We start from the raw sequence: 19,339 nt of genomic DNA on the forward strand, positions 1-19,339 counted from the left end.
TGATTGACATGCTACAACTATTTGGGAAAGAGCCAGCAAGTTTTCAAAAATGGGGCTGTATCGCCCCCGTTTTCTTACTTTGCAGCTTCACTGGCACCGGAAGCGTGAATTTTACAGCCATCTGGTGAAATGTGAGGTTACTCAGATGAGCGTTATTCAAGCAAAGCGATCCGATGGCTACGCCCAGACGCAGATCACAGGAGGCATCTATTTACACACAACGTCTCCTGCAGAATTAGCATATTATTGCACAGCCGCTGCATACAAATCAGACCCATTGCACAAAAGTGCAACTGACAGGGCGTTGCACCTGGACAGCACAAGTTAAGGTGCACACTTATTCTTCACACCCTAATGCAGGGAGGGAGAAAAATCTTCACAGGAGCACTGTGCAAAAATGTCATGGTCACACAGCCCATCCACCTGGTACTGTAGTAACCCACCCATAGGATTTCTCCTAAAATCTGCCAAGATTAGCTTGATTACATAGCGTGTATTAATCATGAGCCTGAGTGAGTTATATAGCACCACCAGGGCAATTATGTGTATTACATTATTTTAGGGTAGCCTAAAATGAGGTGTGAAAACAGGCCCAATAAGCAAAGCTTCAGACACCATCTCACCCAGCTCTAAAGCCGGGTACACACTAAACAATGTCTAGTGTGTAAGACATCGGCAAGTGCACACACTTGTCGATGCCAGCAGAGATGGAATGACAGCGGACAGCATGGCCCCCGCTAACGATATTGCCAGTCGGACTGGATGTCGCTGACACGGGAGGAGCATGCACAGTCAGCGACATAGTGGGTACACACTAGACGATGTGTCGGATATGTCTCACCGAACTGCCGGAACGGACGACATATCGTCTAGTGCAGTGGTCTCCAGCCTTAATTAGGGTAGGAGCTACTTAAGAAAAATGAGACGTCTTGAAGGGCCACATTTTATTTTTGAAAACTAAACTCTTGCTAATAAACACATTTTTCATAGAAAAACAATGCATTTATTAAAACAGTAATAAACCACTGTATTAATAAGCGCATTGTTGTTTTTCCAGGAAATTTTTTATTATTAACCAGATTTTAGTTTTCAAAAATAAAATGTGGAGAGCTGTCAGCGGGGAGCAGGGGGCTGCTGGATGGTTTGTGCAGGCGGGACAGTGGATGGACAGGCCCCACACACCCTTTCAAAGTGCCCGACTCTGCCTCTGATACCCGAGAGCTGTCAGCGGAGAGCAGGGGACTGCTGGATGGACTGTGCAGGCGGGACAGTGGATGGCCAGGTCCCACACTCCCTCCAAACAAGTGCCCGGTGTCTCTTAATGCGGACAGCGGCGAGGCTGCTAGCAGTGTCCGTCCTGCACTGCCGCCGCATATAACACATGCCCCATCAGTGATTGCGCTTAGCAAAAAAAAAAAAAAGTGGGTCCCAGGGATCCATCACTTGGGGTTCTATTCCCACATTTTGTGGGTCCCATCTAATATTATGAGCGATGAGGGTAGGCAGCAGTTAGGCCAGTGATGGGGTCAGGTGGCAGCCTGGGCAGTACTGGGAGTAGGTAGCATTTTGAAGTAGAAGGGGTTAAGGGCAAGCGGCAGTTGGGGTATAGCTGGGGTTAACAGCAGGGAGAAGTTGTAGAGCTGGGGGCAGGAAGGGTGTAAGTGCAGACAGCAGTTGGGACAATGCTGGCAGGCAAGGAAGGGGTTAATTGCAGGCAGTACTGGGGGTAAGGGTAGATAGCAGCTATGGAAGTACTGGGGGGCAAGGAGGGGGTTGGGGCAGGCACTGGTGGCAAGGAGGGGGTTAGTGGCAGCTAGTGCTGGGGGTAAGGATACATAGCAGCTATGGAAGTAGGAGGGGGTTGGGGCAGGCACTGGTGGCAGTGCTGGGGTTATGGAAGGGGTCAGGACAGCAGCCGGGGCAGTACTGGGGATTGGTAGGGGGTCAAGGGTAGATAACTATTGGGTGTAGACCTCCAGCTCCCTTCTATACCGGGCAGTGTCCATCTCCCTGGCCTCCTGCATTGACAGAAACTGCAGGTCTAATGTGTGCCCAGCTTAAGCTGGTGGAAAATGCAGTCCTCTGCAGACTGGATACGGCCGAATAGGCTTCTACACAAGTCAACAAACCAGTCGCTCGCTCAACCCCTCTCATTGCAATATAACCTATCCAGTGCACTTATTCCATATTCTGAAAGGAACACATTCCAGTGTTTTCTGCCTGTGCAAGTCTATGCTGTTCTGCATACCAATGCATCTTGCTTCCCACGTTACCTTGAATAATATATATTGCTACATTAACGACCATAACACCCAGATAAGCAACAGAGCATAAGCAACCAAGTGTTAGGTGCCCTAGTGGTGAGTAGGAAGTAGATGAAACTAAAGTAGGGAGAAGCACAAGAGGGTAGAGGGCCCTACTCGTAAGAGATTAAATTCTAAAAGGGAGGGGAAGACAAACAGGTTCGACACAGATGGGATAAATGGGGAGGAAGGAGCATGTAGCAGGGAGTTAGAATGATAGCTGGAAGGCTTTGATGAAGTAGTGGGTCTTGAGAGCCCGTTTGCAATCCTTCAAAGAGGTGGAGAGTCTGATGGGGAGTGGGAGAGAGTTCCAGAGCAGTGCAGGCAAAATCTTGGAGGGGGGAGTGGGAGGAAGTAATCAGCTGGCATGAAAGGCGGCGTGCATTCGTGGCACGAAGAGAGTGGAGAGGAGAGTGAAGGGAGATGAGATCAGAGATGTATATTGGAGAAGATTTGGTGAGGGCTTTGTAAGCGAGCGTGAGAACCTTAAATTGGGTTCTAAAAGGGAAGGGGAGCCAGATGTAGAGCGTTTGGAGAGGAAGATAAGCAGTGCAGAAGCATTAAGGATAGACTGGAGAGGAGAGAGATGGGATTTGGGGAGGCCAGATAGGAGGTTACAGAAGTCCAATCTGGAGAAGACCAATGAGTGTATGAGTGTTTTAGTAGCATCCTGGGTGAGATAGGGTCTGATCTTAGAAATATTTTTGAGATGGAAACGACAGGACTGTGAAAGATTCTGGATATGTGGTTTGAAGGAGAGGGATGAGTCCAGGATAACACCAAGACAGCGCACCTTGGGACTAGATGAGATAGTTATCCCATCAATTGATAAAGAAATAGTGGGAAGTGAAGTTATGTGGGATGGTGGGAAGACGATCAGCTCTGTCTTAGACATATTAAGTTTAAGAAATCGCTGGGACATCCAGGAAGAGATAGTAGAGAGACAGTTGGAGAGTGAGTGAGAAGAGAGGGGGAGAGATCAGGGGAGGAAAGGTAGATTTGAGTATCATCAGCATAGAGATGATAATGGAGGTCAAAAGAGCTGATGAGTTCACCTAGAGAGGAAGTATAGAGGGAGAATAGGAGAGGTCCAAGAACATAACCTTGGGGAACACCTATTGTAAGAGGCTGTGGTGGGGGGGGGGGGGGGGGGAGATCAAGGAGAATGAGAAGAGTGTAGTGGCCTTTGGGTTTGGCAGCAAGGAGGTTGTTGCTGACTTCGTGAGGGCAGTTTCAGTGGAGTGCAGAGAACGGAAGCTGAACTGAAAAGGGTCAAGGAGGGAGTGGGAGGAAAGAAAAGTGGTAAGACTGTTGTAGACAATCCATTGCACAGGAAAATACGTGAAGTTGAGGTGAAAAGCAGGCGAGGTCAGTGGAAAGATGACGTGATGTCACTGAATTGCCTCTTTTGACCATTTACTGTACAATTAACTCCACATGGACCTGGACATAAGAGAGAGAATAGATGTGCAAGGTCATTCTTTATAGGGATTAGGCCTACACCTATTGTATAATTTGGGTCTGTTAATTTCACAGTACAGCAGCTGCAGCTCAGACCGACTGTACCCAAGAGCACACAAGGGGCCTGATTATGAGTCGGATGGAGCATCTGCTGTGAGTCCTTAGTCGCAGTTGTGTCCACAACTTTATGCTTTTGCAGTTGCAAAGCCTTTCTTTGGTGTACAGCCGTGCGAGCAAGGACTGAATAGCCACCATACGGTCATTGTCCAGGAACACAAAATACATTTCAGACACCATCTGAATCAGCATTACGACTCCTTGATCCATTGCGTCCGAAATCAGCAGTGCATGAGACTCAAAATCAGACCAAAGGCGAGTCCATGTATGACCTCTATAAAAAAAAAAAGAAAAAAGAAAAAAAGACCCACTACAAATGTAAATATACACAATTCTGCTTTCCACTTTTATTAAGAAACAGTATACTATGTACAGATAAGATAAAAAAATAATACTTTCTGAACACATGCAAAATGTAGGCAAAGGTAAATCAGACTGCTTGAAAACGAATACTTCAGAAAGAATGACATTACTGTATGACATTACTGTATAATGGCTATTGTAAATTAAATATTGCACTGTAAAAATAGTTTTTGACTAAACAGTTTTTACCTAAATACTATCTATAAAAACGCTGCTTTTTATTTTTATAAGTATCTATCGTGGAATACCGAAGTCTAAATATATAAAGCAAAATACAATTCCGTGTCACTTTACATAATAGACTAGATACTCTGATGATACAGGTGAGCTATGTGCGAATTAAGACAGTAACACAAAACTATTGCCCCAAGGACTGCACCAAGAAGACATAACTATGGAAAAGTCCATGCACCAGACCTTTGTCACTTTGCTCCGTAACATAATTTTTTGACTCGTTTCTCCAGCTCAAATGCATCAAGTCTCTCCTTTGAATTCAAGGCCAACATATCCAATAGAAGAACACAAACTTCATTCGGCATAGACTTTTTCTTCTTTATAGGTATTTGAAGCTCTAAGTTGGGGTTATCAAGGAGAGCTTCTCCAACAGATAAAATGTTCTTTCCTTGACAGATAGATATGCCTAGACATAAAACAAATATTACTCATTGCTGTTCCATTGCAAACTAAATAACCATTTTATACATTACATATACAATGGTTCCATCAACATGAACTAACAATTGTACATTAGCTCTCACGACCAGACAGCGATGGCAAAGTAGAAGACAGACAAGTGTGAGCACTGAAAATTAAGGTAACGTGGGAAGCATCACACACAAACCTAATCAATATGCAGTAGAACAACATTACATAAATAAAAATAACTGTAGGATCTAAAAGTACAGACACACACTCTATTAGGGATGTGCGCCAACCCCCGTGTTTTGGTTTTGGACCTGTATCCTCTTCGAAAAGTTGGATCTGGATTTGGTTTTGCAAACCACCCTCAAGGGTTTTGGTTCTGGATCTGGATTTAAATAAAAATTTAAGTTTTAACAGCTAAAATCATGTCATTTATGCAATCCAAAACCCGAGATTCGGCTTTAAAATCCAAATTCCGTACCGCGACCTGGATTTACCCGGATCTCTTTAGCTGATTAGAACCGCACCTCTGATTTACCTGGATTCACGATATTCAGGTGGATTCAGATTTCTGGAGAATAGAAATGCACATATCTACTCTCTGAGGTTTTAGAGTGGCACTAATTGGGTAATTTCCTCTTATACGAGGGGAGCTCTTCCACCTCACAGATACCCTTTTAAAAGGAGATATACCCTCTCCAAACCAGAGAAACCAAGCATTGCCTGCATACCAAACGAATCCTGGGCCTCTGGTGAGTGAACTACAGTTAGCCATGCCGACAGTCATATAATAGTACAAAATTCTGAAGAATGTCTTTGTCTCCTGTCTACCATTTGTAAACCTAACCTGAATAAACTAGCTTCAGAAAAAGAAGCACAGGGAAGCCACTGCTGTTCTTAGTTCCTAGAGTAGAGATGTGTATAACTAGCGCCAAATTCCCTGTAAGATCCAATAGATCCAGACATGCAGCTAGGAACAACAGGGACCTTTTAACAATGCCCCCAGAGAGTAATTGTGAAGAAATGGAATAGTGTCAGTGCTATCTTGAGATCTGTGTTGTTGATAGATTTGATCTTGTTCCCAGTGTATTCCAAAATATGTGAAAAAATATAAAACTAATATCGTGTGATACTGTTAAATGGAATATGTTATATTCAATTAAATTGAAAATGCATTCACCATTTGTAGGTGGTATATGAGCGTTGGACCAATTTCCACCGTGGTCCTACGGTGGTTGCGAGATACAACGATGATTCGATGTGTTCTTGGATCACTCAGGACCGGTGACAGTCATTAGGGAGAAACAAACGTAAGATGCATCCATAGTGCAAATCAGTAAACCCAAAAGTCATCCTACAAAATTAGGTAGTGTACTCACTTTCTGTGGGGTAAGATATAAGCCTTGGACATTTATTTTTAACAACCAATGTCCATCGGTTATATGGGATTTATGGTCCTTGGATCCAAAAGCCTGATTTATGAAAAAAATTAAATTGCTGTATTTTTCTATAAAACATACTTTTATTGGTCCATAATTGGTGTAACCTAATTTACATCAATAATCTAGCAATGTGTTTCACAGAGCCTCTGTGCTTCCGTCGGTTGTTAAAAATAAATGTCCAAGGCTTATATCTTACCCCACAGAAGGTGAGTACACTACAGAATTTTGTAGGACTTCTTTTGGGTTTACCGATTTTCACTACGGAGGCATGTTACGTTTGTTTCTCCGCAATGACTGACACCGTTCCTGAGTGATCCAAGAACACATCGAATCAACATTGTATCTCACAACCACCGCAGGACCACGGTGGAAATTGGTCCACCTACAAATGGTGAGTGCATTTTCAATTTCATTGAATATAACATTCCATTTAACGATATATAACATAATCCATCACACGATATTAGTTTTAGATTTTTTCACATGTTTCAGAATACATCGGGAACAAGATCAACTCTATCTACAACACAGATCTCAAGATAACGCTGGAACTATTCCATTTCTTCATTCTTAGGGCCTGATTCAAAGCCGCTCGTAAGCGGCCACTCGTTCGCTCCGAGCGATGTTCGCACAACTGCGCATGCGTATGGGTTGTAATACGCATGCGCGAACCAGTCATTGCGGTCGGAAATTGCGTGCTTGCAAAATAGCGAATGCCTGCTAATTTGAGTGACAGAATGAGGCGTTTGTGGGTGGTAACAGGGGAAGGTGCTTGAAAATGGGGAGTGGAGATCCGAACGCAGGCGTGCCAAACGGTCAAAACGGGCGTTTTAAGGGTGTGCATAATTAACAAAGCAGCGTCATCGACCACGTCACTTGGTTGTCTTTTAGCCTGAACTGCTCGCATGATTGCGGTAGGAAAATGCTACCACAAGCACTGCGAGCAGTTCATACGCCTTTCGATGTACCCGATTAATCTAATAAATAGCGGAGATGACGTAGGATGCGAGCGGCCAGGGGGTGTTTTTAAAAAAAATATGAGATATGGTAAGAACTTACCCTTGTTATCTCTATTTCTATGAAGTCCATAGGGTTCCACAGGATACCTTGGGGTATAGGTGTGACGTCAGTCATCGGGCACCATAGAGTTAAGCTTTTCAGCCTCCCAGGATGCACTAGGTCCCCCTCCTATACCCCGCCCCCGAGCCAAGGCACCTCAGTTAGTTACCAAGCCATAGGCCGGAGGAGGAGAAGGAAGAGAGGCCTCACCCACGGAAAGACCAGGTGAGTTAAAGGCCGGAACAACGATTTCCTCGTTAACATGAAACTGGGAAACAACTTTGGGAAGAAACTCGGGCCGAGTGCGGAGCACTGCCCTGTTCCCATGAAAAACCAAGAAAGGGGGTCTACAAGAAAGAGCCCCTAACTCAGAAACACGTCTGGCCGAAGCAATAGCCAGAAGGAAAACAGCCTTAGCTGTTAACCATTTAAGATCCACTGAGCCCAGTGGTTCAAACGGCGGTCCTTGGAGAGCCCTCAGGACCACAGCCAAATCCCAAGGCGCCACAGGTGGAACAAAGGGCGGCTGAATGCGGAGAACACCTTGCATAAAGGTGCGCACATCCGGGATTGTAGCAATCCTACGGTGAAACCAGACAGACAGGGCCGAAACCTGTACTAGGTCCCCCTCCTATACCCCGCCCCAAGGCACCTCAGTTAGTTACCAAGCCATAGGCCGGAGGAGGAGAAGGAAGAGAGAGAAAAAAGATCTGGACACACACAAGAATCACATTCTCACCAGAGGGAGACGGAAAAACCGGTGGCCAGAGCAAAGCCCATCTGCAGCACAGGTGCGACAGGGCGGGAGTCCTGTGGAACCCTATGGACTTCGTAGAAATAGAGATAACAAGGGTAAGTTCTTACCATCTCTCATATTTTCTACTTCAGGGTCCATAGGGTATCCACAGGATACCTTGGGGATGTCCCAAAGCAGTATCCTTTAAGGTCGGGGACGCTCCTGTGCAGAAAGGAGAATCCGCCGCCCGAAGGAAGCATCCTGAGAGGCGAAGGTGTCAAACCTGTAATACCTCACGAAGGTATGGACAGAGGACCACGTAGCAGCCTTGCAGATCTGAACTGCAGAGACACCACGTCGAGCTGCCCACGAAGGACCCACAGACCTAGTGGAATGAGCCTTCAGAGAAGGAGGAACCGGTAGGCCTTCATGAAGATAAGCTTCAGAAATAGCCATACGGATCCAGGCTGCCAAAGTTTGCTTTGAGGCAGGCCAACCCTTTTTACGGAAGCCATAGAGGACAAACAAAGCGTCCGACTTCCTAAACGAAGAAGTGCGGTCAACATAAGTCCTTAAGGCCCGCACAACATCCAAAAGAGGCCTCACCCACGGAAAGACCAGGTGAGTTAAAGACCGGAACAACGATTTCCTCGTTAACATGAAACTGGGAAACAACTTTGGGAAGAAACTCGGGCCGAGTGCGGAGCACTGCCCTGTTCCCATGAAAAACCAAGAAAGGGGGTCTACAAGAAAGAGCCCCTAACTCAGAAACACGTCTGGCCGAAGCAATAGCCAGAAGGAAAACAGTCTTAGCTGTTAACCATTTAAGATCCACTGAGCCCAGTGGTTCAAACGGCGGTCCTTGGAGAGCCCTCAGGACCACAGCCAAATCCCAAGGCGCCACAGGTGGAACAAAGGGCGGCTGAATGCGGAGAACACCTTGCATAAAGGTGCGCACATCTGGGATTGTAGCAATCCTACGGTGAAACCAGACAGACAGGGCCGAAACCTGTACCTTCAAAGAAGCAAGGCGAAGCCCATGATCTAGTCCCGCTTGCAGGAAGGCGAGAATCCGAGACAGACGAAACTTCCGCGGTGCATAACCTCTCGGTCGACACCACTGGAAGAACGTATGCCACACGCGATGGTATATCCTCGCAGAAGACGGTTTCCGAGCTCGCAACATGGTACGCACCACAGAGCTGGAAAACCCCCGGGCCCTCAGCATGGCCGTCTCAACAGCCACGCCGTCAAAGACAGCAGAGTCAGGTCCGGGTGAAGACAAGGACCCTGAGACAGAAGATCCGGTCGTAGCGGCAACCGCAGAGGACTGTCCACGGACAGACCTTGAAGGTCTGAGAACCAGTGCCGTCTGGGCCACGCGGGAGCTATCAACAGGAGCGTCCCTCCTTCCTGTTTGAATTTCCGGATTACCCATGGAAGAAGGGAGACCGGAGGGAACAGGTATGCGAACCGGAACGTCCACCGGACAGAGCATCCACCAGAGACGCCCCTTCGTCTCTTGTGCGAGACCCGTACACCGGCAACTTGTTGTTGTGCCGGGACGCCATGAGGTCGATCTCTGGAAGACCCCATCTGTCCACCAGCAGTTGAAAAACGTCCGGGTGCAGGGACCATTCCCCCGGATGAACGTCCTGGCGACTTAGAAAGTCCGCCTCCCAATTTAGCACTCCCGGGATGAAGACCGCTGATATGGCCGGAAGATTGCGCTCCGCCCATACCAGGATCCGAGAGACCTCCATGAGAGCCGCCCGACTTCGGGTTGCTCCTTGCCTGTTTATGTAGGCCACGGTGGTAGCGTTGTCCGACTGGACCTGTACCGGACGACCCTGGAGAACCCGATGTGCCTGCTGGAGAGCATTGAAGACTGCACGGAGTTCCAAGATATTGATTGGAAGCTCCGCTTCTGTCGGCGGCCACCTGCCCTGGAACAAGTGTGGACCCGAAACTGCTCCCCAGCCCCGAAGACTGGCGTCCGTTGTCAACAGGACCCAATTTGGAACCCAGAACGGACGTCCCCCGCTGAGATGGGTCGTCTGTAACCAACAGGCAAGAGACAGGCGAACCTCCGGGGTGAGCACAATCGTCTGGGACTTCAGAGACTGAGGCAGCCCGTTCCACTTGGACAGAATCAGGTGCTGCAGAGGTCTGGAGTGAAACTGGGCATATTCCACCATGTCGAACACCGACACCATGGAGCCCAGTAACCTCATCGCCGAGTGTAGAGACACCCGGCGGCTGAGCAGACAACTGCGCACCCTCGACTGTAAAGCAGAGATCTTTTCCTCCATCATGAAGATCCTCTGCTGTTCCGAGTCCAATAAGGCTCCGAGGTGCAGCATCCTCCGAGACGGGATTAGAGTGGACTTCTGCCAGTTGATTATCCAGCCGTGCCGTTGCAGTAGCGCAATGGTCAGGTCCAAGTGGCGTAGAAGGAGCTCTGGAGATCCTGCCACTAATAAAAGGTCGTCCAAGTACGGCAACATGCGGACTCCCTGCAGCCGCAGAGAAGCCGCCATGACTGCCATCACCTTGGTGAAAACACGTGGTGCTGTCGCCAGGCCAAAAGGTAACGCCCGAAATTGGAAGTGGTCGCTGCGGATTGCAAACCTGAGGAACTGTTGATGGCGCAAAAGAATAGGGACATGCAGGTAAGCGTCCTGTATGTCCAATGACACCATGTAGTCCCCAGGTTCCAGTGCCAGAATGATGGACCGTAGGGTCTCCATCCGAAACTTCGGAACCCGCAAACACCTGTTGAGAGCTTTGAGGTTGAGAATCTGACGATATGACCCATTGGGTTTCTGTACCAAAAAAAGATTTGAATAGAAACCCTGGCCCCTCTGGGAGAATGGAACAGGCACTATAACTCCAGCCTAGAGCATAGTGTGCAATACCTTCCGCAGCTCCGTAGCCTTGTTCCGGTCTGATGGTAGACCCGTGGTGAAGAATCGAGCCGGGGGTCTGTGCCGGAAGGAGAGGGCGTACCCGTGGGAGACCACCTCGAGAACCCAAGTGTCTGTCGTAGTGACCGACCAACACTGGGCGAACTGCAGCAGGCGGCCTCCCACTTTGGGATCCCCCAAAGGGAGGCCCGGGCCGTCAGGCCGCAGGCTTGTCATCTGGCTTGGGGGCCGGACGTCTGGTACTCCATGCCTGCTTCCGGGGCTTGGCCGATTTCTTAGGTCCAGCCTGTCGAGGAAACGACTGTGGTTTGGGCCTGCCCTGGGCCCTAGATGACCGAAAGGACGATGGTCCAGAACCAGAAGGAGCAGCGGCCGACAAGTCGATTTGACTGCCGCCAGCGTGGCCACAACTTATCCAGATCCGGACCGAAGAGAACTTCTCCGGTAAATGGCAACGCCTCCAGACCCTTTTTGGAATCTGCGTCCGCCTTCCAGGATCGCAGCCACAAGGTGCGACGAGCAGCCACCGCTGCTGAAGAAATTCTAGACACCAGAGTACTAATGCCTAAGGCCGCCTCGTTGATATAAGTGGCCGAATCACGGAGATTACCAATCAACTCCGCCTGTTCGGCCGGACAGTCGGAATCAAAAGATGCCTCTAATGAATCCGCCCAGCGCTCCATCGCTCTGGCAACCCAGCAAATGGCCATAGCCGGCCGTGCTGCCCCCCCCCCGCCAGGGAATAAGCGGACTTCAGGCAGATCTCCACCTTGCGGTCCGTAGCATCCTTAAGGGAGGACATGCATGGCATCGGCAATGTGGCACTACGGACAAGACGGGTCACGTGAGAATCCACCTGTGGAGGGGATTCCCACTTTGCAAAATAATTATCCACGAACGGATAAGCCACCGGGGCCAGGCGCCTCTGCGGCTGGTATCTTTTGCCAGGCTGTTTCCACGCCTCCTCTAAATGGTCCACTAACTGACCCGAAAGAGGAAAGACTGTGGCATCGCCCTTCACATCCTTGAAAAAGGCATACTTAGATTTAGCCGCTGGGGGAACTTCGTCCTCAATCACCAAGGCTGTGCGGACCGCCCGAATAAGTCCAGGAATATATACTTTGGACTTAGCATCAGCGTCCTTAGTATGGAGAGGTTCCTGATCATAAGGATCCAGAATCTCCCCATCATCCGACGTCCCCTCGTCATCCTCATAAGGAGCCGACAGAGACGCCACCGGCCGTTTATGTGGCCGCATCACAGACTCCCCTTGTAACACATCCGACAAGTGCTGTACAGAACTCGTCAGGGAGTTAACCCACGCTGGCTCCTGAGAAACCGGGAGCGGGGAAATAGGGAGACTGTGGGGTACCACCAATTGTCGTGGGAAACCCTGCATGGGTGACGACACCACTGACTGCTGGGACAAACCCATCGGTGTAAACGCGGGCTGCGAAACTAACTGGCCCACTAAGGCTGTAAGCGCCTGAGCGAAACAAGCCCAGGGCGGCTCCTGTACCGGTGCTGTAACCGTAAGAGGCCGCGCCATGGACAAACACTGCCGGCAGAGGCCCTCCGCGCTACCCTTCCCCTCCGCTAACGGTACTTTACACGTAGTACACTGTAGCCGGAGGGGAAAATCACTTTCAGACATGATGGCACCACGTATGTGACCCCTCTCACCAATTATATATTAAATAGGCGAGAGACCACCCTGCAGCACCGCACCGCAAGGGCTTAGCAGAAAGAACAGGGACAGTAATAAAGCTGACAGTTAGAAGAAAAGTTACAGGCAGCAGCGCTAGCACAGTCACATACAATGCAAAGGAATAACAATTCCTGCACTAACAGCGCTGATCACTCAACTACACAGACACAGGGCCTGGTAGGACACAGCGCAGCATACACAGACCTGACCCAAATCGGAGGAGAGGTATGCAGGGGGACCCAGACCACGATGCTTCCGTCCAGGCTTCCAGCAGCGTTCACCATGCGTTTCAGAGAAGATGGCCGCCGAGGAGCAGAGAGGAGGCTGGCCTGGGGGAGGAGCGCTGCCACAGAACCAGTCGGCAGCGTGCAGAGAGGGCTGTGTGCAGCGGGGGAGGCGCCGGCTGTGAGACAGGGAAGGCCCGCTTCCCTGGCATGCATTTAACCCCTGGGATGCCGCAGCGCTACCGCTCTGCTGCGGTCCGCTGTCCCAGGGGGTAGTGGAAGCGCAGGTTGGTCGCCTGGCTCCACGCTGCAGCCAGTCCCCAGGGAGCCCCCTGCCTGGGGACTTAGGACCATGTGACCAGCGGGGACCCACCGCGGGACCCCGCTGCTTACCTTTGTCCCCCTTGAATCCGGCCATGGTCCGGAACATCTGGGGTCACCGCTAGCTGTGACCCCAGATGCTCACCAGCATCCCTGGATCGGTACCGGCAGGGGTGTAGGGAAGACAGCATGGACGTCAGGACTGACTGTCCATGCTGTACATCCAGATGTGCAGCCACAGCTGCATAGAAGAAAGCTTCAGGGGCTCTTCTAGCCCCCACTCCGACAGGTGCACCAGACTCCGGCCGGGCACCAAACTAAACTGAGGTGCCTTGGCTCGGGGGCAGGGTATAGGAGGGGGACCTAGTGCATCCTGGGAGGCTGAAAAGCTTAACTCTATGGTGCCCGATGACTGACGTCACACCTATACCCCAAGGTATCCTGTGGATACCCTATGGACCCTGAAGTAGAAATAGCGAGCGCATGTTTCGTTCGCTCGCTCAGACAGAGGCGTCAACAGACCGCAAAGAGCGAGCACTCTATTTAAATGTCCGGCCCCTTTTTCTGAACGAGTGAGCGCAAATAGCGTCTGGCTCTGAATCAGGCCCTTAGTTCCTATCAATTTTGTAAATGTTTCTATATGTTGTCAATACGGAAACTTTTTTTGGCTTGCAATGTTGAAATTCTGGCACAAAGAGAATAAGGCTGAATACCTCTGCTACAAGAGACATTCTCTGCATTAATCATCCTCAGTGTCCTGCAAGGCAAATCCAAAATCTTATTACCGACATAAGAATTTATTGAGGTTTCCCGCACAATGGTGTGGCAACACCACCTCATCTGGACCCTATCTCACCCCAGACATGCAGCCCCTATTTTGCTGCAAACAAATCAGCAAGTCTGGAGCTACCATAAGTGCTGCATATATGTGCACTAACTTGCGCCTAATTGAATCAACAGCAATATGGGGGTTTTAAGTGAGGATCCTAAAACAAAAACAAGGTGATAACCATCCATTAACAATAACAGGCATCGGCTTTGGATAAATTGTACCAATTACAATAAAAATCATGCTTTTAAACGGATTTAAAAAGTGATTTATAGTTCAATAGTGAACATTGCAGATCGATTTTCAAACCAGTTCAACAAACTAAAGAAAGAAAAAAAAATTACCAGATCTACTCCTTTTCCAATTAAGAATGGCACGAGACAGGGTTGTCCCATATTGCCTATTATTCATTTTAATAATGAAACCTCTTGCTTCTAAGACTTATGTTAACTCAGCAATCTCAGGTATTCCAGTTTGCCCTTGCGTCCACAAGCTTGTCCTCTACACTGATAACGTCCTGCTTATTCTTACCAAGCCCGCTGATGCTCTCCCTCCCCTGCACGATTAACTACACACATAGCAATCTCTCAAATTATTAAACTAAGCCAGATAAAACTGTTGCAATGACTTTAAATTTGGATTCCCCCCCGTTGTTCCTTGGTTCTACGGTGGGCCAAACTTAAGTATCATATAGAATCTGCTAAAAACCTATTGGGTGCATTAATACAATCAAAGTTAATGTACTCCTGAAGTTCCTTTACCTCTTTCAGACACTCCCAGTGCATGTGATATCTTCTTTACTCAAAAACTCTCCCAACAGACTGTCTTGAAATTGATCTGGTCAGTTAGGTGACCTAGAGTACGACTATATCTTACATAAGGAGTAAAGAAAGTGATTCATGCCTGCCAAACTTCCAGAAATACTACATTGCACACTCTCACCCCCACCTAAAGGTCTGAGCAGATCTTGAAGTACACTTCCACAGTAGATCGTACTATTTTGGTTGGACCATTATCAACGTTCTACATACGTCTCCTCTCTGGGACAAAACGCACTTCAGTCTGTGTATAGTCCCATCTTTATTCTTTCACTGGACTAAATATAGTATGCACTTCCTAGGGGACATTGTGCCATTGCGATCCTTCCCTAAATGATCTTTTCTTGGGGATCGCTTTCATATTACTACTAGGTTCTTTTTCCAATACTTTCAAATCAGGCACTTTTATACCTTGCTAGTTGGCACTACTATCAGTATCTAGCATTCCCGCTAGGCTGATTCAGCCCTGCCTGATTTCAAAAGAGCAGAATGCATCCTGCTCTTTTGACGGTGCCCCGCTAAAACCAGTTGCCGTCCCCACCTGCAGGCCGCAGTGTCCCACGGGTGGGAAAAATAGCAGCAATCACTGTTGGTGAATAGATTTATAGAGAAGGGAGAGCTTGGGGGCAGCCCGGCATGTCCGTAAGTACCGGGCACACCCCCCCCCCCCCAAGAGTAATGCCTGGCGCTGTACCTATAGTGAACACTATCAGTACCCATTAAACGTTCGGTCGTCAGAGCTCAATTTCCCAGGAATTAATCTACCTGCTATATAGTATGCTCCTTAAATACAATTAGGCTGTGAAAGAATAGCATGAGATAGCCTGGGAGGCTGACACGGGAGATCTTGGACCCTGATGAGTGGACTCAGATTATAGAGAATGTGGCGAAGTCATCCCTTTGTGTTAGCGTTAAGGAAAACGCCTACAAAAGACTACATAGATGACATCTATGAGTCATCTAGCCTTCGTCTTTTGACAGATGCTGGAGGAACTATGGCAACGAGGGCTCCATGACCTTCATACATAACTTGAAACATGCAGTTACTGGTATCAGTCTTCCCTCTCGTCTCTCATACTCTTTCTAGCCTAGATGGATCCTAAACTTGCTCAACCACTACCAATCCTTGGATCACCATATACTCAATGCTGCTAATTGTTCCATAGCAGGAAATTGGAAAAATCCTGAGCCTCTCCTCCGCTGCGCTTACAACTCTATTTGCAACTCGTGTCACTTTAAACATATCACAAGCATTTTATATGAACGTCCTTGCAAACTTAACGAAATCTGGTCCTCTTGTGTTTGGTATCATCAGGCCTTACACGTTTATAGACTATACATGTAATTTCCAGCACTTTTTCTGATTTTCTCCCCCCCCTACTATCTGTACTAATATACCAGTTTTCCCCTCTATCTTAAGCTGGGTCCACACTATACGATGTGTACCCAGCGACAGAACGACACATTGTAACGATATATATCTTGCGCTGTACACACTACACAATCCGGTGTACAATGGCGCGATATATATCGTTACACGCTGCATCTAGTAGCATGAGGTCATTCACTGCAGCACAGCAGATTGGACAATGCAATGAACCATACAATTGGCCATACACTCTATACAACAAGCACAATATATTGTTCCAATCCAAGTCAGAAAATGGGATTTTGGTACCTACCGGTAAATCCTTTTCTGATTCCACAGGGGACACTGGAGGTGTTTAAGCTGGGGTATAGAGGCGTGGATAACTGGAGCTGGCACTTTAAAATAATCTAGAAGTGTGAAGCTCCTCCCCCTCTATGCCCCATCAGCCCCCAGTTTAGAAAAAGAAGACCGAGAGGAGATGGAGAACAAGCGGAGTAAAAGGGAGAGAAGAACACACAATCAAAACATACAACATACGGAAAAAACCGAACAGGCAGGCAAAGAGCGCTGAGGTGGGCGTCCAGTGTCCCCTGTGGAATCAGAGAAAAGGATTTACCGGTAGGTACCAAAATCCCATTTTCTCTTTCATCCACTAGGGGACACTGGAGGTGCTTACGCTGGGGACGTCCCAAAGTTTTCCCCACGGGCGGGGAGCGCTCTGCGGCACCTGCAGAACTAGGCGGCCAAAACGGTATGCCAAAACAGCGAACGTATCAAATTTGTAAAACTTGACAAACGTGTGAACTGAAGACCAAGCGGCCGCACGGCACAATTGTGACGTGGAAGCTCCCATGACGCACCCACAGAACGTGTGGGATGAGCCGAAATGGACGAAGGAGGCCGGAGGTCGGCATTAACCTAAGCCTGATGAATGTTAGCCGGATCCAACGTGCTAAAGTCTGCTTAGACGATGGCCAACCCCTCCGAACCGCATCACAGAGGACAAAAACGACTCAGACTTACGGAGGGAAGCAGTCCTGTCAACATAGATGCGGAGAGCTTCAACCACATCCAAGGTAGAAGAACCACCAGAGTCCTCCACCCAAGATGGTACCACAATAGGCTGATTAATATGAAAAGCCGACACTACCTTGGGAAGGAAGGCGGCTACCGTCCGGAGTTCCACCCTATCAGCATGAAACAGAAGGTAAGGTGGCTTATAGGACAGAGCACTCAATTCAGAAACTCTACGATCCGATGCTAGAGCCAGGAGGAGGACCGTCTTCCAAGACAAGTACTGAATATCAACCTCTTCCAAAGGTTCAAACATGGAAGACTGAAGAAACAGAAGCACCAAGTTCAAGACCCAGGGAGCTGTCGGAGGTACAAAAAAGGAGGCTGCAAACGCAAGACTCCCTGAAGAAACGTCTGCACCTCAGGAACGAGGGCCAATTTCCGTTGAAAGAAAATGGAAAGGACAGAAACCTGCACCTTTGAAGTTCCAAGACGAAGGCCAGAATCCAGACCAGTCTGAAGAAAAAAAAAACAGAAACCGGGACACCGAAAAGTCCTAGAGGGAAGATCGACTGGAACACCACGAGATATAAGAACGCCAGAGGCAATGATAATGCGCAGCCGAAACTGGTTTCCTGGCACGTAGCATGGTGGGAATAACAGAGTCTGGGATTCCTCTTTATCTTAGGACATCGGGTTCAAGAGCCACCCCGTTAAACGCAGTTGCGCTAGGTTGGAGTGTATGAAAGGACCCTGCTGCAGCAGATCCGGGCGCAGAGGAAGGGGCCACGGATCGTCTGCCAATAGGGACCGAAGGTCCGAGAACCAACTTCTCCAAGGCCAGTGCCATGAGAATGACAGAGGCTGACTCGTGTTTTATCCTTTTTAGCAGTCGAGGAAGAAGTGGAATCGGAGGAAAAAGGTCAACGAAGTCTTAGATCCATGGAACTGTCAGAGCGTCTACTGCCACTGCCTGCGGATCTCAAGTTCTTGACACGTATACCGGGAGCTGACGATTCAATCGTGACGCCATGAGGTCCACCTGAGGACATCCCCATCAGCGTGTTGAACACGTCTGGATGAAGCTTCCATTCCCCGGGATGAATATCCTGGCGGTTTAGGTAATCTGCTTCCCAGTTGTCCACACCCGGGATGAATACTGCCGACAGGATTACTGACTGGCTCTCGGCCCACCTGAGAACCTGAGTTACTTCTCACATGGCCCTGCGACTCAAGAGTCCCTCCTTGTAAAAGATGCTTTTAAATAAAAAAAATTAAATAAAATAAATGTATTTGCTGGAGCACAGCATAATGTGACCAGCTCCATGAGGCACATTTTCTAAACTGAGGGCTGATGGGGCATAGAGGGGGAGGAGCTTCACACTTCTAGGTTATTTTAAAGTGCCAGCTCCAGTAATCCACACCTCTATACCCCAGCGAAAGCACCTCCAGTGTCCCCTAGTGGATGAAAGAGAAAGCTAGATCCTATGATATCTTATAGGGCAGGGCTTGACAAATTTTTCTAAAACTTAGGAGCCAGGATGAAAGTGTAGGAGCCAGAACCCCCCTTCCTCCCGGGAAGCATTACTGAGCACCTACGCCCCAGACAACCAACCCCCATGGCAACACCACTAACGGGTGCCCCAGTAGTAATAACCCCTCTGCAGTGCCCCCAGTAGTAATCCTCCCTCTGCAGTGCCCCCCATATGCATTGCCCCCAGTAGTAGTCGTAATAGTAGTAATGACGTCTCTCCCAACCTGCTGCGGGTTGAGCTGGAAGGTGGAGCTCATGAGTGAGCTCCAGCCGGCTCACTCCGTGAACGACGCAGAAGCCAATGAGAGTCTGACAGACTCATCGGCTGCTGTAACAAACATACAGCCGCCGCCGGCTGTATGTTTGTTACTCTGTAGTGTTGACCGCACTCGCGGTCTGCACTACAGAGCCCGGGGGTTGCTGAAAACCTGGTCGCCAGGCAGCCAAATCTGGTCGCCATGGCGACCTGGCC

General features: G+C 48.7%; 1 protein-coding gene across 1 annotated transcript in view; it reads right to left on the minus strand.

Annotated features, from left to right (window-relative positions):
- Window positions 1–4,200: 4,200 nt before the first annotated feature.
- Window positions 4,201–19,339, minus strand: part of LOC148505929 (serine/threonine-protein kinase 35-like) — a 37,161-nt gene continuing 22,022 nt past the window's right edge. The window contains exon 3 of the mRNA XM_088447529.1: window positions 4,201–4,884. Coding sequence (XP_088303655.1) covers window positions 4,667–4,884 — 218 coding nt within the window. The 3' untranslated portion in view covers window positions 4,201–4,666. The remainder of the gene's footprint in view (window positions 4,885–19,339) is intronic.

This window comes from Taudactylus pleione, unplaced genomic scaffold, assembly GCF_031769625.1.
Source record: "Taudactylus pleione unplaced genomic scaffold, aTauple2 ptg000434l, whole genome shotgun sequence".
NCBI lineage: Eukaryota > Metazoa > Chordata > Amphibia > Anura > Myobatrachidae > Taudactylus > Taudactylus pleione.